Here is a 12,983-nt window from a genome sequence, read left to right as displayed (position 1 = left end):
CTGGCTGTCTCAGCCTGTGAACAGCTGTCATCCTGGCACTTCCCTGCATCATTCTCAGAAATCCCTTTACCTCTCCTCTGTGTTGGATCACAGTTTCTTGGATACTTTACTCCTTGTTTAGTAAAGCACATCCTTTGGTAGTTCCCCTTCAAAGCATGGGAAATAAAAACTTGTGGTGGGGGGAACTATAATGGAAAAGAATCTGAAAAAAGTATATATTGATATAAAACAATCACTTCGCTGTACACCTGAAACTAACACAGCATTGTAAATCAACTATACTTCAATAAAAAGTTGTTTTGAAAAAAAAAACTTAAGTTTGGGGAGAAACTTGAAAAGATGAAAGTATGATTCTGAGTTGAAAGTAATTTTCCTTCAGAATTCTGAAAGCATCACTCCATTGTCTTCTAGCTTCCAGTGTTGCTATTTAGTGATCAGTTTGAGCTCTTTCCTAGGCACTTGTTTTTAACTCTTTGTAAGTCTTTAGGAAGTTCTCTTTATCCCTGGGGTTCTCAAATTTCTTGGTGATGTGCCTTGGTGCTCATTCATTAGTGTGACGCGTTGGGCGAGCCCTACCCATCTAGAAATTCAACAATATTTTCTTGAATTATTTAATAACATCACTACCATTCTTCCTTTCTTTCTGCAAGTCCTGTTGGATGTTGTATCTTCTGGATTGATCCTTTTATCTTTTTCTCCTTTATCATCCATTTCATTTTCAAATGATTTCACCTTTTTGAAAGATTTTCATAACATTATTTCCAAACTTTCCCCTATCCAACTGTATAGGTAAAATATTCACAATTAAAAATTCAATAAGTATATAAGGATGGACGTATAATTTCCCTATTTGGTTCTGTAGTCCTCCAGTTCTCAGTGGGAAAAGAAACTTCATATAGTTTTTTAATTTCTAAGAGCTCTTTTGTTCTCCAATTCTTCCTTTTCATAGCACTTTATTCATAGACACAATATTTTCCCTGAGTTTTGAGAATTATAGCCTTTCCCCCCCCTAAAGTTTTCAAAAAGCTCCCTACTTTGTCAGTTTCCTTGGTTTCAATTTTCTGTTTTGGTCTCTGCCTTTCATATGGTGGAAGTTTCTTCAAATGTTTGGTGGCCTTTAACACTCTATTCACATGTAAGAGTGAGATACTAAAAATCTGATTGGAAGTTCTGTCCATGTACACTGGCTTATTAACTAACAGGCTTCAGTGTATGGTGAGCAGAGGAAAGATGGCTTTTTTTTTTTTTTTTTTCCGAAACAAAACTATAAGTATTTGTAGGCCTTTTGTCTGCAACTGTTTAGTTAGTTTTGGCCTGGGGGTATAAGCCAGTGTGTGCTGACATGCAGAGCCCTACCACTCATATACTTTCATTTAATCCCTCATTTTCAATCTAGCCCCTCAATCCCATCCCCACCATGTCTCCTATCGAATCCAAAGGTTCTAAAGATTTATTTTCCCTGAGGTTCTGAAATTTCGTGGTGTTACTTTGTTCATTATGCTGGGCACTCATGGGCTCTTGTCAGTGTAGAAACTCATGACCTTTGGGTTTAGGAAACCTTCATACATATTTCTCTGAAAATTTCCCCCCGCCATTTCTCCAGACTAAATCTCCCATTTCTTGCAGAGAAGTAGGGGTAATCACTTGGTTGGATCAGATAAAGTGGGGACCTGGGGGAGCTTCTTCTCATACAGATCTTTGTCTGATTCTCCTCCATTCCACCCCCAGTTCTCAGCCCCAATCCTTACCCCCCTCTGCTGAGCCTTTTCTGGGTTCAGAAGGGCACACTGGTTTGCTTCTTGTTAATAACCACCTCAGCAGGTACAGCCCATCTCATTCTGCTCTGCTAGGTCAACTTTTACCCTTCCATTTATTTTTTTCCCCAATATGTTGATGTCTCTCATTCATTGTTGTCACCTTCTGTTTTCCTTATCATTGAGTCACGTGCCTTTTTTGAAGAATTCCTTTGTTACCATTTGAAAGTGGTTTTGGAGTAAAAAGCTCATGAGTTTTTTCTTTTTTCTTTTTTTTTTTGGCCGCTCCGCAGCACAAGGGATCTTAGTTTCCCGACCAGGACCAGGGATCGAACTCGTGCCCCCTGCAGTGGAAGCACGGTGTCTTAACCACTGGACCGCCAGAGAAGTCCCCAAAGCCCATGTGTTTAATCTGCCATATTTAAATGGAAACCCATTGCTTTGCTCATAATGTTCCCTCTACCCTTTCTATTTTTTAGGCCACTCAAGTGTCACAATCCTGTAAGCCTTCCCTAATCACTGCAACTAGAAGGAATATTTTCCTCCTAAAAAGTTCTATAGGCCACTTCTGATCTCTGCCACCCATCAGGTATAAATCAGAGATACCCTACAGTTGCGTGTATTTAACTGCCCCTATTAGGTCCATGCCATAACCTTCCTATGCTCTCTAGTCACTAGGTCCTGTATTTGACAAAGGAGAAACTGAAATTTCCTGAATAAGAAAAGTAAATTAAGCCAAACCCTGGCCAGCCTGTTTTTCCCTCTTTAGAAATACTGAGTAATGCCCCTTCATACCCCTGAGTACAGTTCAGTATCCCCTTCCTCATCTTACTCCTCTCCACCCAACTGAAATGAAGAAAGGCAACCATTTTACCTGTGATGTCCAGGAGGGCCACTTGTTACCAAAGACATCTGCCACAGTTTAAGTGTTAACAGAGTAAGGTTTATAGGAAAGCAACAAAGAGCTCAAAAAGATGAGACAGAAGGGCCTGTCTCCTGTTTGAGGTTAAAGGAGACAATACAGGTGACAAATTCCAGCTCTAGAGTCCAATAACAAATCCTTGCTCTATCAATTACCAGTTACGGGACCTCTATGAACTTCAGGCTCTTCATCTGAAAATGGGGATAAGACCTACTTCATAGGGCTGATGTGAAGGTTAACTAAAATAACACATGAAAAGTATTTAGCAAAATGCCTGGGGACTTTCCCTGGTGGTCCAGTGGTAAAGAATCTGACTTCCGATGCAGGGGACGCAGGTTTGATCCCTGGTGGGGGAACTAAGATCCCACATGCCTCGGGGCAACTAAGCCCGTGTGCCACAACTACTGAGCCCGTGCTCCTCAACTAGAGAGCCCACGTGCTCCGGAGCCCGCACCACAACTAGAGAGAGAAGAAACCCGCACGCTGCAACGGAAGATCCTGCATGCTGCAACTAAGACCCGATGCAGCCAAAAATAAATAAATAAACAAATAAATAAATGTGTATCAAAAAAAGTCTGTCATGCAGTAGATACTCTCTCAATATTAGGGGACAGCCCATTTCACAGGTTCTTCCTCTGTTCTTATGATATCCATTGCTGGCTTGGGGTTGTGTTTGCCTCTGGGGGCAATTTCCCTTCACTGAGACACTGAATATGCTGAAGGAAAAAGAATTCTGGATTATGAGGCTCAAGTCCTTAGCTTTACCCCTCAAGAGTCATGAGACCTTGCACAAATTCCCTTATCTATAAGATGAAAAGTAGCCCAGCTTCCCTGACAGTAGTACTGGATCAAATGGACAAAGCATGTGACAGACTGGCAGTGGTTAATGGACTTTACATATGCTTGGCATCATCACCCTCTGACAGAAAAGTGTTCGGACTAGGACTCTCTACAGAACTAGGTTCAGGCACACCACTCCAGGACCACAAATTGGCCCACAAAGTCTGGAAAAGAATCTAGGCCCTCTACCTCCGTGGCCATGGCAATGGTCAACTAGCGAGGCACCACAGTCCCACCTAGTGGCCACAACACCCCTCTTCTCCCTCTCCACCAGGTGTTAAGAAAGGCTACCACATCAGAGGTTAAGAACTCTTTGTTGACCTACTTCCACTGCTGATCAGTCAGAGCTGGAAAGAAACCAAATATACCCCTCTCTCTGTTTTTTAATATTAACAAATACAAGCAACAGAGAGGGCCAACTGCTCTCTGCTGTTCCCTGAGGGGAAACCAGAGCACAAAGCTGTTCCTCTGGCCTTCCTCTACCTGCAGGGCCTGCCTAGCTCCTCCTTAGGCAGAGTTGTTATCCAGCCCAACTTCCCTCATCTCAACTCCCCAGTCAGGATGGGAGGCACATGGCTGCTGGCGGTGGGAAGAATACTGTAGCTCCAGCCTCTGCTCCTTTAAGTCTCAGCTCAGATGGTGGTCACTCATCCTTCTGCAACTAGCCTCTCACTTGCCCTGGCCCAGAAACCAGGAGGGCAATCAACCACACCCACAGGAGCAGGTAGTGCGACTTCAGTCATCTTCAGATGACTCCTCTTCTGCCTCTTTTAGCCACTGGATGAACCTCTGCAGCTGTAAGGAAGCAGAGCGGAGAGCTACTGAGGGAGGGGCACATAACCCTCCTTTTCTCCTTAGCAGATAAACAGCTCTAACAACCAGAGTCCCAGGGACCAACCACCTGGAGTCTAAGGCCAGGAGCCAGGGAACCAGGCAACCACTGCAGTGACAGGAAGGCAGCCTGACTTACCTGCTGGTTCTTGCGCAACTGCCGGCCCTTGTCAGTTGTATCCCTTTGGCCGAACCAGCTCAGGATTGTTTCCTCAGCCAGGATCTCCAGCTGGTAGAAAGCCATCAGTACCTGCAGAAGGCCAGCAGAGGAGATGAGATCTCAGGGGCCTTGCAGGGTTCAGCGAGACATAACGGATAATGGAGGAAGAGGAGGCAAGATCTAGTGCCTCTCTACCAGGCCCTCAGCCTCCTTCTACACACGGAGCAGCCTCCGCCAAAACAGGTAAGAATGAGCTGTTCACTCTGATACCGGGACAGGTCTGACTTCTGGAACTATTGCTGGGTAGTGCTTTGAACGTTCCCAGGGCAACCTCCAAATGGTTGCCTTACTAGTTTGGCTCCAAGCTGTACTATCCCAGCAATAAGCACAACACTAGGGGTGGATGAAGCTGTTAACCAAACTCCATACGGATTCATGTCAGTCTATTTTGTGTCTCCATGGAGGTCACCAAGGCCTGTTTCAAAGTAAATGCAGGACTGGGGGGATTGAGGTGGTATTCACCTTGGCCATGGAAGTACTAAGAGCTTCATGCTCCAGGAAGAAGTCCTCAATGGCTGCCAGTGCTTCCAAATGATCAGCTGCACGCTTTATGTAGTTCCTAAAAACAGGGCTCCAGGTCTTGAGCAACTGTGGAAGAAAGGAGAAGTTGCAATATATTCCTGAGCACGCACCTACACCTGGACAGCAAAGAAAATCAATATTGATAACATGGGTCTTTCAAGACAAGACGGGGAGTTCCCTGGTAGTCAAGTGGTTAGATTTCGGCACTTTCGCTGCCATGGCCCAGGTTCAATCCCTGGCTGGGGAACTGAAATCCTGCAAGTCACATGGCAAGGTCAAAAATTTAAAAAAAAAAAAAAAAAAAAGACAAGAGGGAGATGATACAGGCCCTGTGGAATTATGTCAGAGGGACTCGGGAGTGCTGGTAGTCAGGACTGGGGAAAAAGAAATTTCCTAGGGAAGGTGAAGGGGGTCAGATGCTGCAGGCTCCCTCAGAATACCTGTTTCCAGCCTAAAGGTTCACCTCATTCTGGGTCAAATCATTTTCAGTCAGACAGTATGACAGTCCAGGTCTATACTGGGTATGCCTTTGGGGTCTAGTACCGTCTGAATACTGGAATCTCAAAGGCCACTCAGTATTGAACCTAACTTGACTCCCCTGGACCAGCCAAACCTGCTCTAGAACCTAATCTGTGTCCAGAGGCAAGGAGAAAGGAACCACAAGTAACATATATCTCACAAGACCTTCTACTCCTGATTTCCTTTAAAGTCAAGCCCAGTAAGGATGTATACCTGTCTCCACCCAACCCCTTGTACCCAGCCCCAATCTTTGCTTACGGGAATCAGCAGGGCACAGTAGCGGTTTGGGTCGAGTGGGGAATCCGTGTGTTGCAGGGGGAACTCCAGGACCACATGGCTCAGCACCTGCATCACCTCCTTCAGGCTTATGTTGTAGGCGTACCTGTGGGGAGACTGGGGTGACACCAGGGCCTTCATTGGCCCTTTCAGCATACTGTAGGACTATGACTTTGGCAGGACACTGGGGGAGAGAAAGTCAGATGGAACATCATGGAAAGAGAGGGTTTTGGAAGGAGGAAGTCTATGCTGAGGCAAAAACATAATGTTCTCCTTGCTCCAAATGCTACCGGCCTTGTCCATTTGGGATGTCGAGGGAACAGGTTCCTATTTGGGGAAGAAGTAGGAGAGAACCTACACCTGCCTGGGATCACCCCGAGGAGGCGAGAATAAGGAGGAAGTGCTCTTACTTGAGAGAGTTGATCTCTAGGACTAGATTGTCCCAAGAAATGTTCTCCTCCTTGCCCCGCTGTAGAGTTCCCAGGACTTCATTCTGGAACACTAAAATCAAAGCAAGAGTAAGTTCATGGGCCAATATCACTCCAGGATGCTTTAAGTCATCCAGTTCTGACTTTATGCCCAACCAAACTGGAGATTTTCCTCTTTTGTCCCAGACACTGCTCCCCTGGCCACTTACCTTTGATGTCATCCATCTGTGGGGAGCCTGTCCGGCTATCTAGCTCTTCAGAATCCATACTTCGCTCACTTTCAGTGTCGCTCTCTTCTTCCATGTTGATTTTGAGTCCTGAGAATCCATAAAGGGTGAGAAAAGAGAAAAATATTGAAAGAGCCATTGACAGAGAGCAATATATCTGCTCTGTCTGCATAAATAAAGTAATGAACAAGTAGTCTGATTCTGAAGTGTTCAATCTCCCTCAAAATAATCTGATTTAGAAGGTGGGTGGTAGGAATAAGGCTTAGCTCACCCCACAGATTCTGCCGTAGTTCCTCCTCTTCCTCCATGTTCATGTCTGCTGTTTTCCAGAGGTAGCCCTGGCCTGCAACTCCAACTTCTGCTGGATTGTAACCTGGAAAAGGCACGGATCTTTAGCAAAGGCCCAGTAGAAGCACCAACCCCTTAGGGGGAAACATCGGTTTTTCTATGGGGCAGAGAGACACACAGATAGATGCCCCACACCTGCTGAGCCTCACACCTTTCAGCTTCACTTTCTCCTTTTCTTGGTCAGCCCCAGAATCATCACTGAACTGACCATCATCCTCATCATCCTCTGCATCTGGAGGGTGCAAAGAGATCACCGAGCCCTCAGGCAGCGTGATATCTGGGCCTACCACCACCTGGAGGAGAACAAAGGAGTGGGTGGCACAGACTGATTAGTATGTTGGGGAAAAGTACATCCTGAAAATCAGAGTGACTTTTTTTTACCAAGCCAAATAGAAGGCAAAGGAAACCACTGGATTGGGACTCTCAATTCAGGCTGGACTGGGTGGACATAAGGCCCCTTTCTGGCTCAGCATAACCACCACTCAACTTGGGGCCTATGTGCAGTGCGGAACAGGTCTTACCTGGGAAGTGAGGACACAGCGTGGCTTCAGGATAACTTTTTCCTTGACCTCAGCATTGTCACAGAGCACAGACTGACGGATCTGTGCTCCAGCAGCCACTCGGACGCCCTGCCATAGGAAGGCCTCGTCCAGCACCACATTATCACCTGGCTCAGGACAGGAAGGATTCCTGGTCACCCAGGGCTCCAATTCCAGACCAGGGCCGTTTGTGGAGAATGGGGCTGACTGACATCAGCACAGCTCCCACCCAGCTCTACTACTCCATCCCCAATTCACCAGGAATACCCTCTCCCTCTCTAAGCTTGGGCCAGAGACTCCTGACTACCCTCCACCAGGTTTACAACAATTACAGACTATATACTGGACTTAAGAACCTGAGAACCCTTAAGATTTCTGGGGACCCCTTGAGCTCAAGAACCTTATTAGAATTAAATCCATGCCTAAAAGTAGAACCAAATTATTCCACCTTTTCTTGTACATTTTAGAATTAGAATCTTATTGTTGTTCTTTTAAAGGGGTGGCTCCATTAGAAGCATCACTTTCTTATAACCAAAGCGAGTTACTAAGAGTAGAAAGAACACTGGACTTAAAATCAGAACACTCAGATTCAAATCCCAGCACTGCCTCTTATTAGCTATGACCTTGGGTGAGACAACCTTACAGCTTTTTTGTTTATCTCTAAACTTATCTATAAATAATACTTACCTCACAAGGTTTTTAATAACGTATGCAGAAGCCCTTTGTAAACTGCAATGCACTAAACAGATGTTATTATTGCATGTTAATTATCCAGTTGGTCCTGAATGTGAATAAAGGGTACCCTGGAATGTGAAGAGTCACCCAATAACAGGCTCACAGGCCACAAATTAAAGTATCACTGTTTTTACATCCCTATTTCTTCCTTTATTAAGGCAGCCACTCTAGTTCCTTATTCTCTGGGACTATCCCTCTGTATCCTTTTCTGGAGACATGGGGGTTCCCCCAGGTTCCTGCTCCTAGGATGGCCAGCTTGACCTCCCCACCTGTACTCACCAATGTGACAGCCGGGGCCAATGACACTGTTGGTGATGGAGCAATTGCTGCCAATGACAGTGCCAGAGCCCAGGAGCACATTTTCCTCCAGTATGCTGCCATGACCCAGGCTGACCTCAGGCCCTCGGTAGATGTTGTGTCGGGAGTGAGTGCAGCTTTGGGTTGTGCTATCAGTGAAGTTCGCCTCTGGGGTGAGAGGGTAGACCCATCGGCGGATGACATCAGCGCAGATAGCAGCATACATGTGTAGGTTGGAGACCCGGGCACCATATTCCTTAGTTGTCACATGCATGTGGATCTGGTTTCCTAAGATCTGAATGAGGAGAAAAAAAGAGAGGTCACCCAAGCAAGCAAGAGAGAAAGAACATCCCAGGTATAATTCTATTCTAACTTTCTTAAGTTTCCTACTGCCTCTCAATGTCACAGCCAAGTGGCCTGAGACTTTTCTCTGTATACTGCTTCCCTCTCCTCTCCAGCTCTTTTCCTTCCTCCTAAGGTTTAATAAAACATAAAAGGGGACCCAAACTCCCCCAACCCTGCCCAAGGGAAAACAAACTTTCACATTATGTGTAATGGTGGATGCTCATGTTTTTAGCAATTAATCTGTTGATCTTGAGATGTTTTTAGCATGTCACTGGTGGTCAGATGGTATTGGGGATCTGCCAAAAACCACAAATGAATCTTTTGCTTTTGTGTGTCAGTAGGGTCTATTGTGCCCTAAAAATGGGCAGAATAAAAAAGCAAATGGAGAGAGGAAAAAAAAGGGGGACCAAATTTATCAGCATTGAGATAAAATCACAGCCTTCTTCTAAAGAGGCATTGGGAGCCTTTTCTTACCTCCTCATTTACTAACAGGCCTCGCACAAAGTCATCTCGAGTTTGGTAGTCGAAGTTGTCTGTAAAGAGTTGAGCCACCTGTGTGGGGAAGTCAGAGGGGGCCAAGGTTAAGCACTATTCTCTGGAAGCAAACACAAGCCCCCCAGAGACCTATCAAACACTATGACAGCAGGATATGGGCCAGAATCCCAAAAAAGTCTGCCAGTGAGATACTGGGGTCAAGATGATAGCACCTATTTGCTGTAGATAAGACAAAGAAGGAGAAGAAATATACCCTGGCCTTTTAAGGGGGTGATAATACACCCTCAGAGTTCTACTCTTTGGATGTGCAGCCTTGGCCCTGAGGAGCTCACCTGAGGAGAGCAGATGCTGATATGACAATCAAGTAAATCATAGCGAATCTCCACTCCATCTCCACTGCCCTGGAACAAGCTCTGTGGGGAGAAGTTACAAGGACTTCATTATTTTTTTTTTTTTAAATAAATTTATTTATTTTATTTTTGGCTGTGCTGGGTCTTCATAGCTGCGTGCGGGCTTTCTCTAGTTGTGGCGAGCAGGGGCTACTCTTTGTTGAGGTGCGCGGGCTTCTCATTGTGGTGGCTTCTCTTGTTGTGGAGCACGGGCTCTAGGCGTGCGGGTTTCAGTAGTTGCAGTGCATGGGCTCAGTAGTTGTGGCTCACGGGCTCTACAGCGCAGGCTCAGTAGTTGTGGCTCACGAGCTCTAGAGTGCAGGCTCAGTAGTTGTGGTGCACGGGCTTAGTTGCTCCGTGACATGTGGGATCTTCCTGCACCAGGGCTCAAACCCGTGTCCCCTGCATTGGCAGGTGGATTCTTAACCACTGTGCCACCAGGGAAGTCCCTACAAGGACTTTAACTCATCTCTCCTGCTGAAGCCTGTCACTTTCCCACCTCAAGGACCCCAGATACCCACACACCAGAGGAAAAGAAAAACGTCGGAGGCCTTGGGTCTTCTGGAAATGGAGCACCCGGTTTGTGGCACTATCCGCAGCCACTACCACATTGTCCTCATGGCAACGAGTTGGGTGGCTGGGGGATGACTCCTTGAAGATCATCGTCATCACAGATACATTTTTTTCCAGCTTCCGCCTTAACCTGTAAAGGATAGGAGGGAGAGAGTTGCAAAAAAGCAGTCTTAGGGCTCTGCTGGTCCCAAACCTCATCTCTACCGTTTTCCCATCCTGACCTGTGTTCTTCCAGGGCTCTGGTAATATTGATGTTTGAGATGACATCCCCATACACCAGAAGGAAGTCAGAGCGCACCAAGGCCTTAGCATCAACATCACGGAGAACATCCCCCAGTGATCTATATAGCTCTGATGTAATTATTCGAACCACGTTGAGGGATGTAGGGCGGCACCACTTGGATTTCCTAAAGGAAGGGAGATGAGGGGGATGAGTAAGCCAAGCATAAAGATCATGCAGAGCTTCCCTATTTTTTCCCCCCATTCAACATTCACACTCCTTTGCTATGGCTTTTTTGGGGCTCCTGCCAGCGTCCTCGACTTCAAAGAGGTTTATGAACTATAATTAATGGTTTCAGCATAGTCTGTCACTAGTTTTGTTTTATGGGTTACAGAAACATGGCTATTTCCTCTCCATACCCTGACCCCTGTCCCTAAACATGGATTTGAACTAAAAATCCCGCTGAGACTTAGGTTATACAAAGTATCCTGGGAACACACATTTCATGCCACTTTTCTCCTTCTAAAGCTCATACCAAATTTAGGAGCTGTTTGATGGAGACCATGCTAATATCCTAGTCTTTATTTCCTAAGCTTCCATAAATCCTGAGATTCACTCTATTTCAAAAACACTTCGCTAAACATTTGTTAAGTGTTTACTATGTGTGTGGTACTAAGCTAGGCACCAGGAATACAAAGATGAGGAAGAGCTCAATATTTAGAAGCTCAGTGGAAAAACAAAGATATTACTCTTGTAACTTGCATATTGGAGCCACTAAATAAAAAGCAAAACCCATTGGGTCCAAACTTTGTGAGATTCAGAAAAAATCCAAATGCTATTCTTTAATCTTTGTCACAGCTTCAGCTGCTCACCTCCTAAGTGAAGAGAATGCCCTTAGACCTCATGATGGGATCCAAACAGACACATTTTTCTCTCTCATAATCTCCTCTTATTTAGTTATATACATTCTAAGGAAACTGGGAAAAAATGGTGAAACATGGAAAGAAAAGTTGCAGAGCCTTACAATAAATGTTCCTTGATTTGAGCAGCCTTCCAGCAACAAAAGACAAAGGTTTCCTGTACACCTGTGGCAGTCAGAAATTCCAGAGTGTAGTCAATTAGCGCCACATTGGCCAGGGGCAAGAGGACCTGAGGGTAGGAGACGAAAAAAAGTCATGAGGGTCCTCTGAGTATCATTCTTTCCCCCATTTCAACCACAATTTTCACTCCTCTATCAGTATTTTCAAACACTAGTTTTACTTTATCTTTCCTATTTCAAACTAATCAGGCTGCTGCCTTTGATGTTCATGGCATACTCTAAACATCAGAGTCTAATGGGTTGCAATTTGGATGTAAGCATGGAATCTACTTGCTTAGCATCAGACACAGAGCTGGTATAGAACAGCAGACTACCCCTGACAAAGGATAATATAGAAATCAATTACATCTCCAGAAGCTTAAGCACCACTAATGCTTTTTTTCCTATAAAATTTCCTTCCTTGATCCCTTTCTAAGACTCAGGGGCTAGCCACCCCAATCAACCGTACAAAATAAACAGCCATTAGACTATTTAGAGGGAGTGGGGAGTCAAAGAGGGTTTTTCCTGAACCGAATGCAAGTCCTTTTCTTTGAACTGGGGACTGCTGAGTGACCCAGCAATCCCTAGGACTAGCTCAGTCCAGTTCCCCAGTGTCTAGACAATACTGGGGATGCGGGCAACCAGCCACTGAACCCGTTCTGTTCTCCTTTTGACACATAGCACTAGCTGTCACTAAAACCTGAAAAGAAAAAAAGCACACTGTAAGAGATCCAAAACAGCTGTTACTATGGGATCAGACCAGCCTGCTCTTTTTTTAGGCACATGACCTCCCTTTTGTAGGCAAAAGGAGGTGACAGTCCCTTTCACCTAAGGATTTCTCTTTCCTCTACATAAGGGCGGCACAGCGTCCTTCTGAGGCACTGAATCCCCGTGTGAAGGCTTCTCACAAGCACTGCTTCTACATTAGCCCCTGCAGGCCTCCCAAATGAGGTGGACAGCATTACGAGTGCCCAAATCTGCCAGCCACTCACTTGGTCAGGCAGTCGTCAGGGCTTTAGACGGTCTCTCCGCCTTCCTCCCAACCAGATAAACCCGATTTCTGGGAAAGACAGTGGACCCAAGTCCTTCCGCGCCTCACTAGGCAGTCGAAAAGATAACTTGCTCTAGCTCCGCCACCTCCGGGCCCTCTGGCAGCTCTCGCGCGCGGCGCTCACCCGAGGCTGGTCCTTGGAGATGGGGAAGAAGCGGCGGTTGAAGCTGTCGGCCACCAGAACTGCTTGTAGGGGCGGCGGCGGTTCCTCCTCCGCCCCTCTGGCTGCCCCGCCGCCGCCGCCGCCGCCGCTGCCACCGCCTGCCGGCCCGCTGCCGCTGCGCTTGTTGGGCCGACCGGCCACCACACCAGGCGGCGCCACCACAGTGGCCGCCATCTTCTTCTCTCACAGTCACCACTTCCGCTCGGAAACT

The 12,983-nt window shown here is 46.2% G+C and overlaps 1 protein-coding gene across 1 annotated transcript; it reads right to left on the bottom strand.

Annotated features, from left to right (window-relative positions):
* Window positions 1-2,675: 2,675 nt before the first annotated feature.
* On the bottom strand, window positions 2,676-12,983 carry EIF2B5 (eukaryotic translation initiation factor 2B subunit epsilon). Its single transcript, XM_068546334.1, has 16 exons — window positions 12,734-12,983; window positions 11,505-11,629; window positions 10,482-10,667; window positions 10,213-10,390; window positions 9,631-9,711; window positions 9,278-9,355; window positions 8,441-8,753; window positions 7,409-7,554; window positions 7,039-7,180; window positions 6,811-6,912; window positions 6,522-6,629; window positions 6,295-6,385; window positions 5,867-5,990; window positions 5,030-5,155; window positions 4,487-4,597; window positions 2,676-4,311 (listed from the first exon to the last, which is right to left on the bottom strand). Exons 1-16 carry the CDS (start codon window positions 12,944-12,946, stop codon window positions 4,252-4,254), a joined length of 2,184 nt encoding a protein of 727 aa, XP_068402435.1. The 5' UTR covers window positions 12,947-12,983; the 3' UTR covers window positions 2,676-4,251.

Source organism: Eschrichtius robustus, chromosome 6 (genome assembly GCF_028021215.1).
Source record: "Eschrichtius robustus isolate mEscRob2 chromosome 6, mEscRob2.pri, whole genome shotgun sequence".
Classification (NCBI taxonomy): domain Eukaryota; kingdom Metazoa; phylum Chordata; class Mammalia; order Artiodactyla; family Eschrichtiidae; genus Eschrichtius; species Eschrichtius robustus.
The sequence above is the reverse complement of the archived record's forward strand: the minus strand, read 5'-3'. Positions and strand labels throughout refer to the sequence as shown.

Coding starts and splice junctions, on each gene's coding strand:
- EIF2B5 (XM_068546334.1), bottom strand. CDS start 12,946: ATGGCGGCCACTGTGGTGGCGCCGCCTGGTGTGGTGGCCGGTCGGCCC. Junction 9,712..10,212: donor GACGTTTTTCTTTTCCTCTG/GTGTGTGGGTAT, acceptor TTCTCCCCACAG/AGCTTGTTCCAGGGCAGTGG. Junction 8,754..9,277: donor GCCTGTTAGTAAATGAGGAG/GTAAGAAAAGGC, acceptor CTCCTCATTCAG/ATCTTAGGAAACCAGATCCA.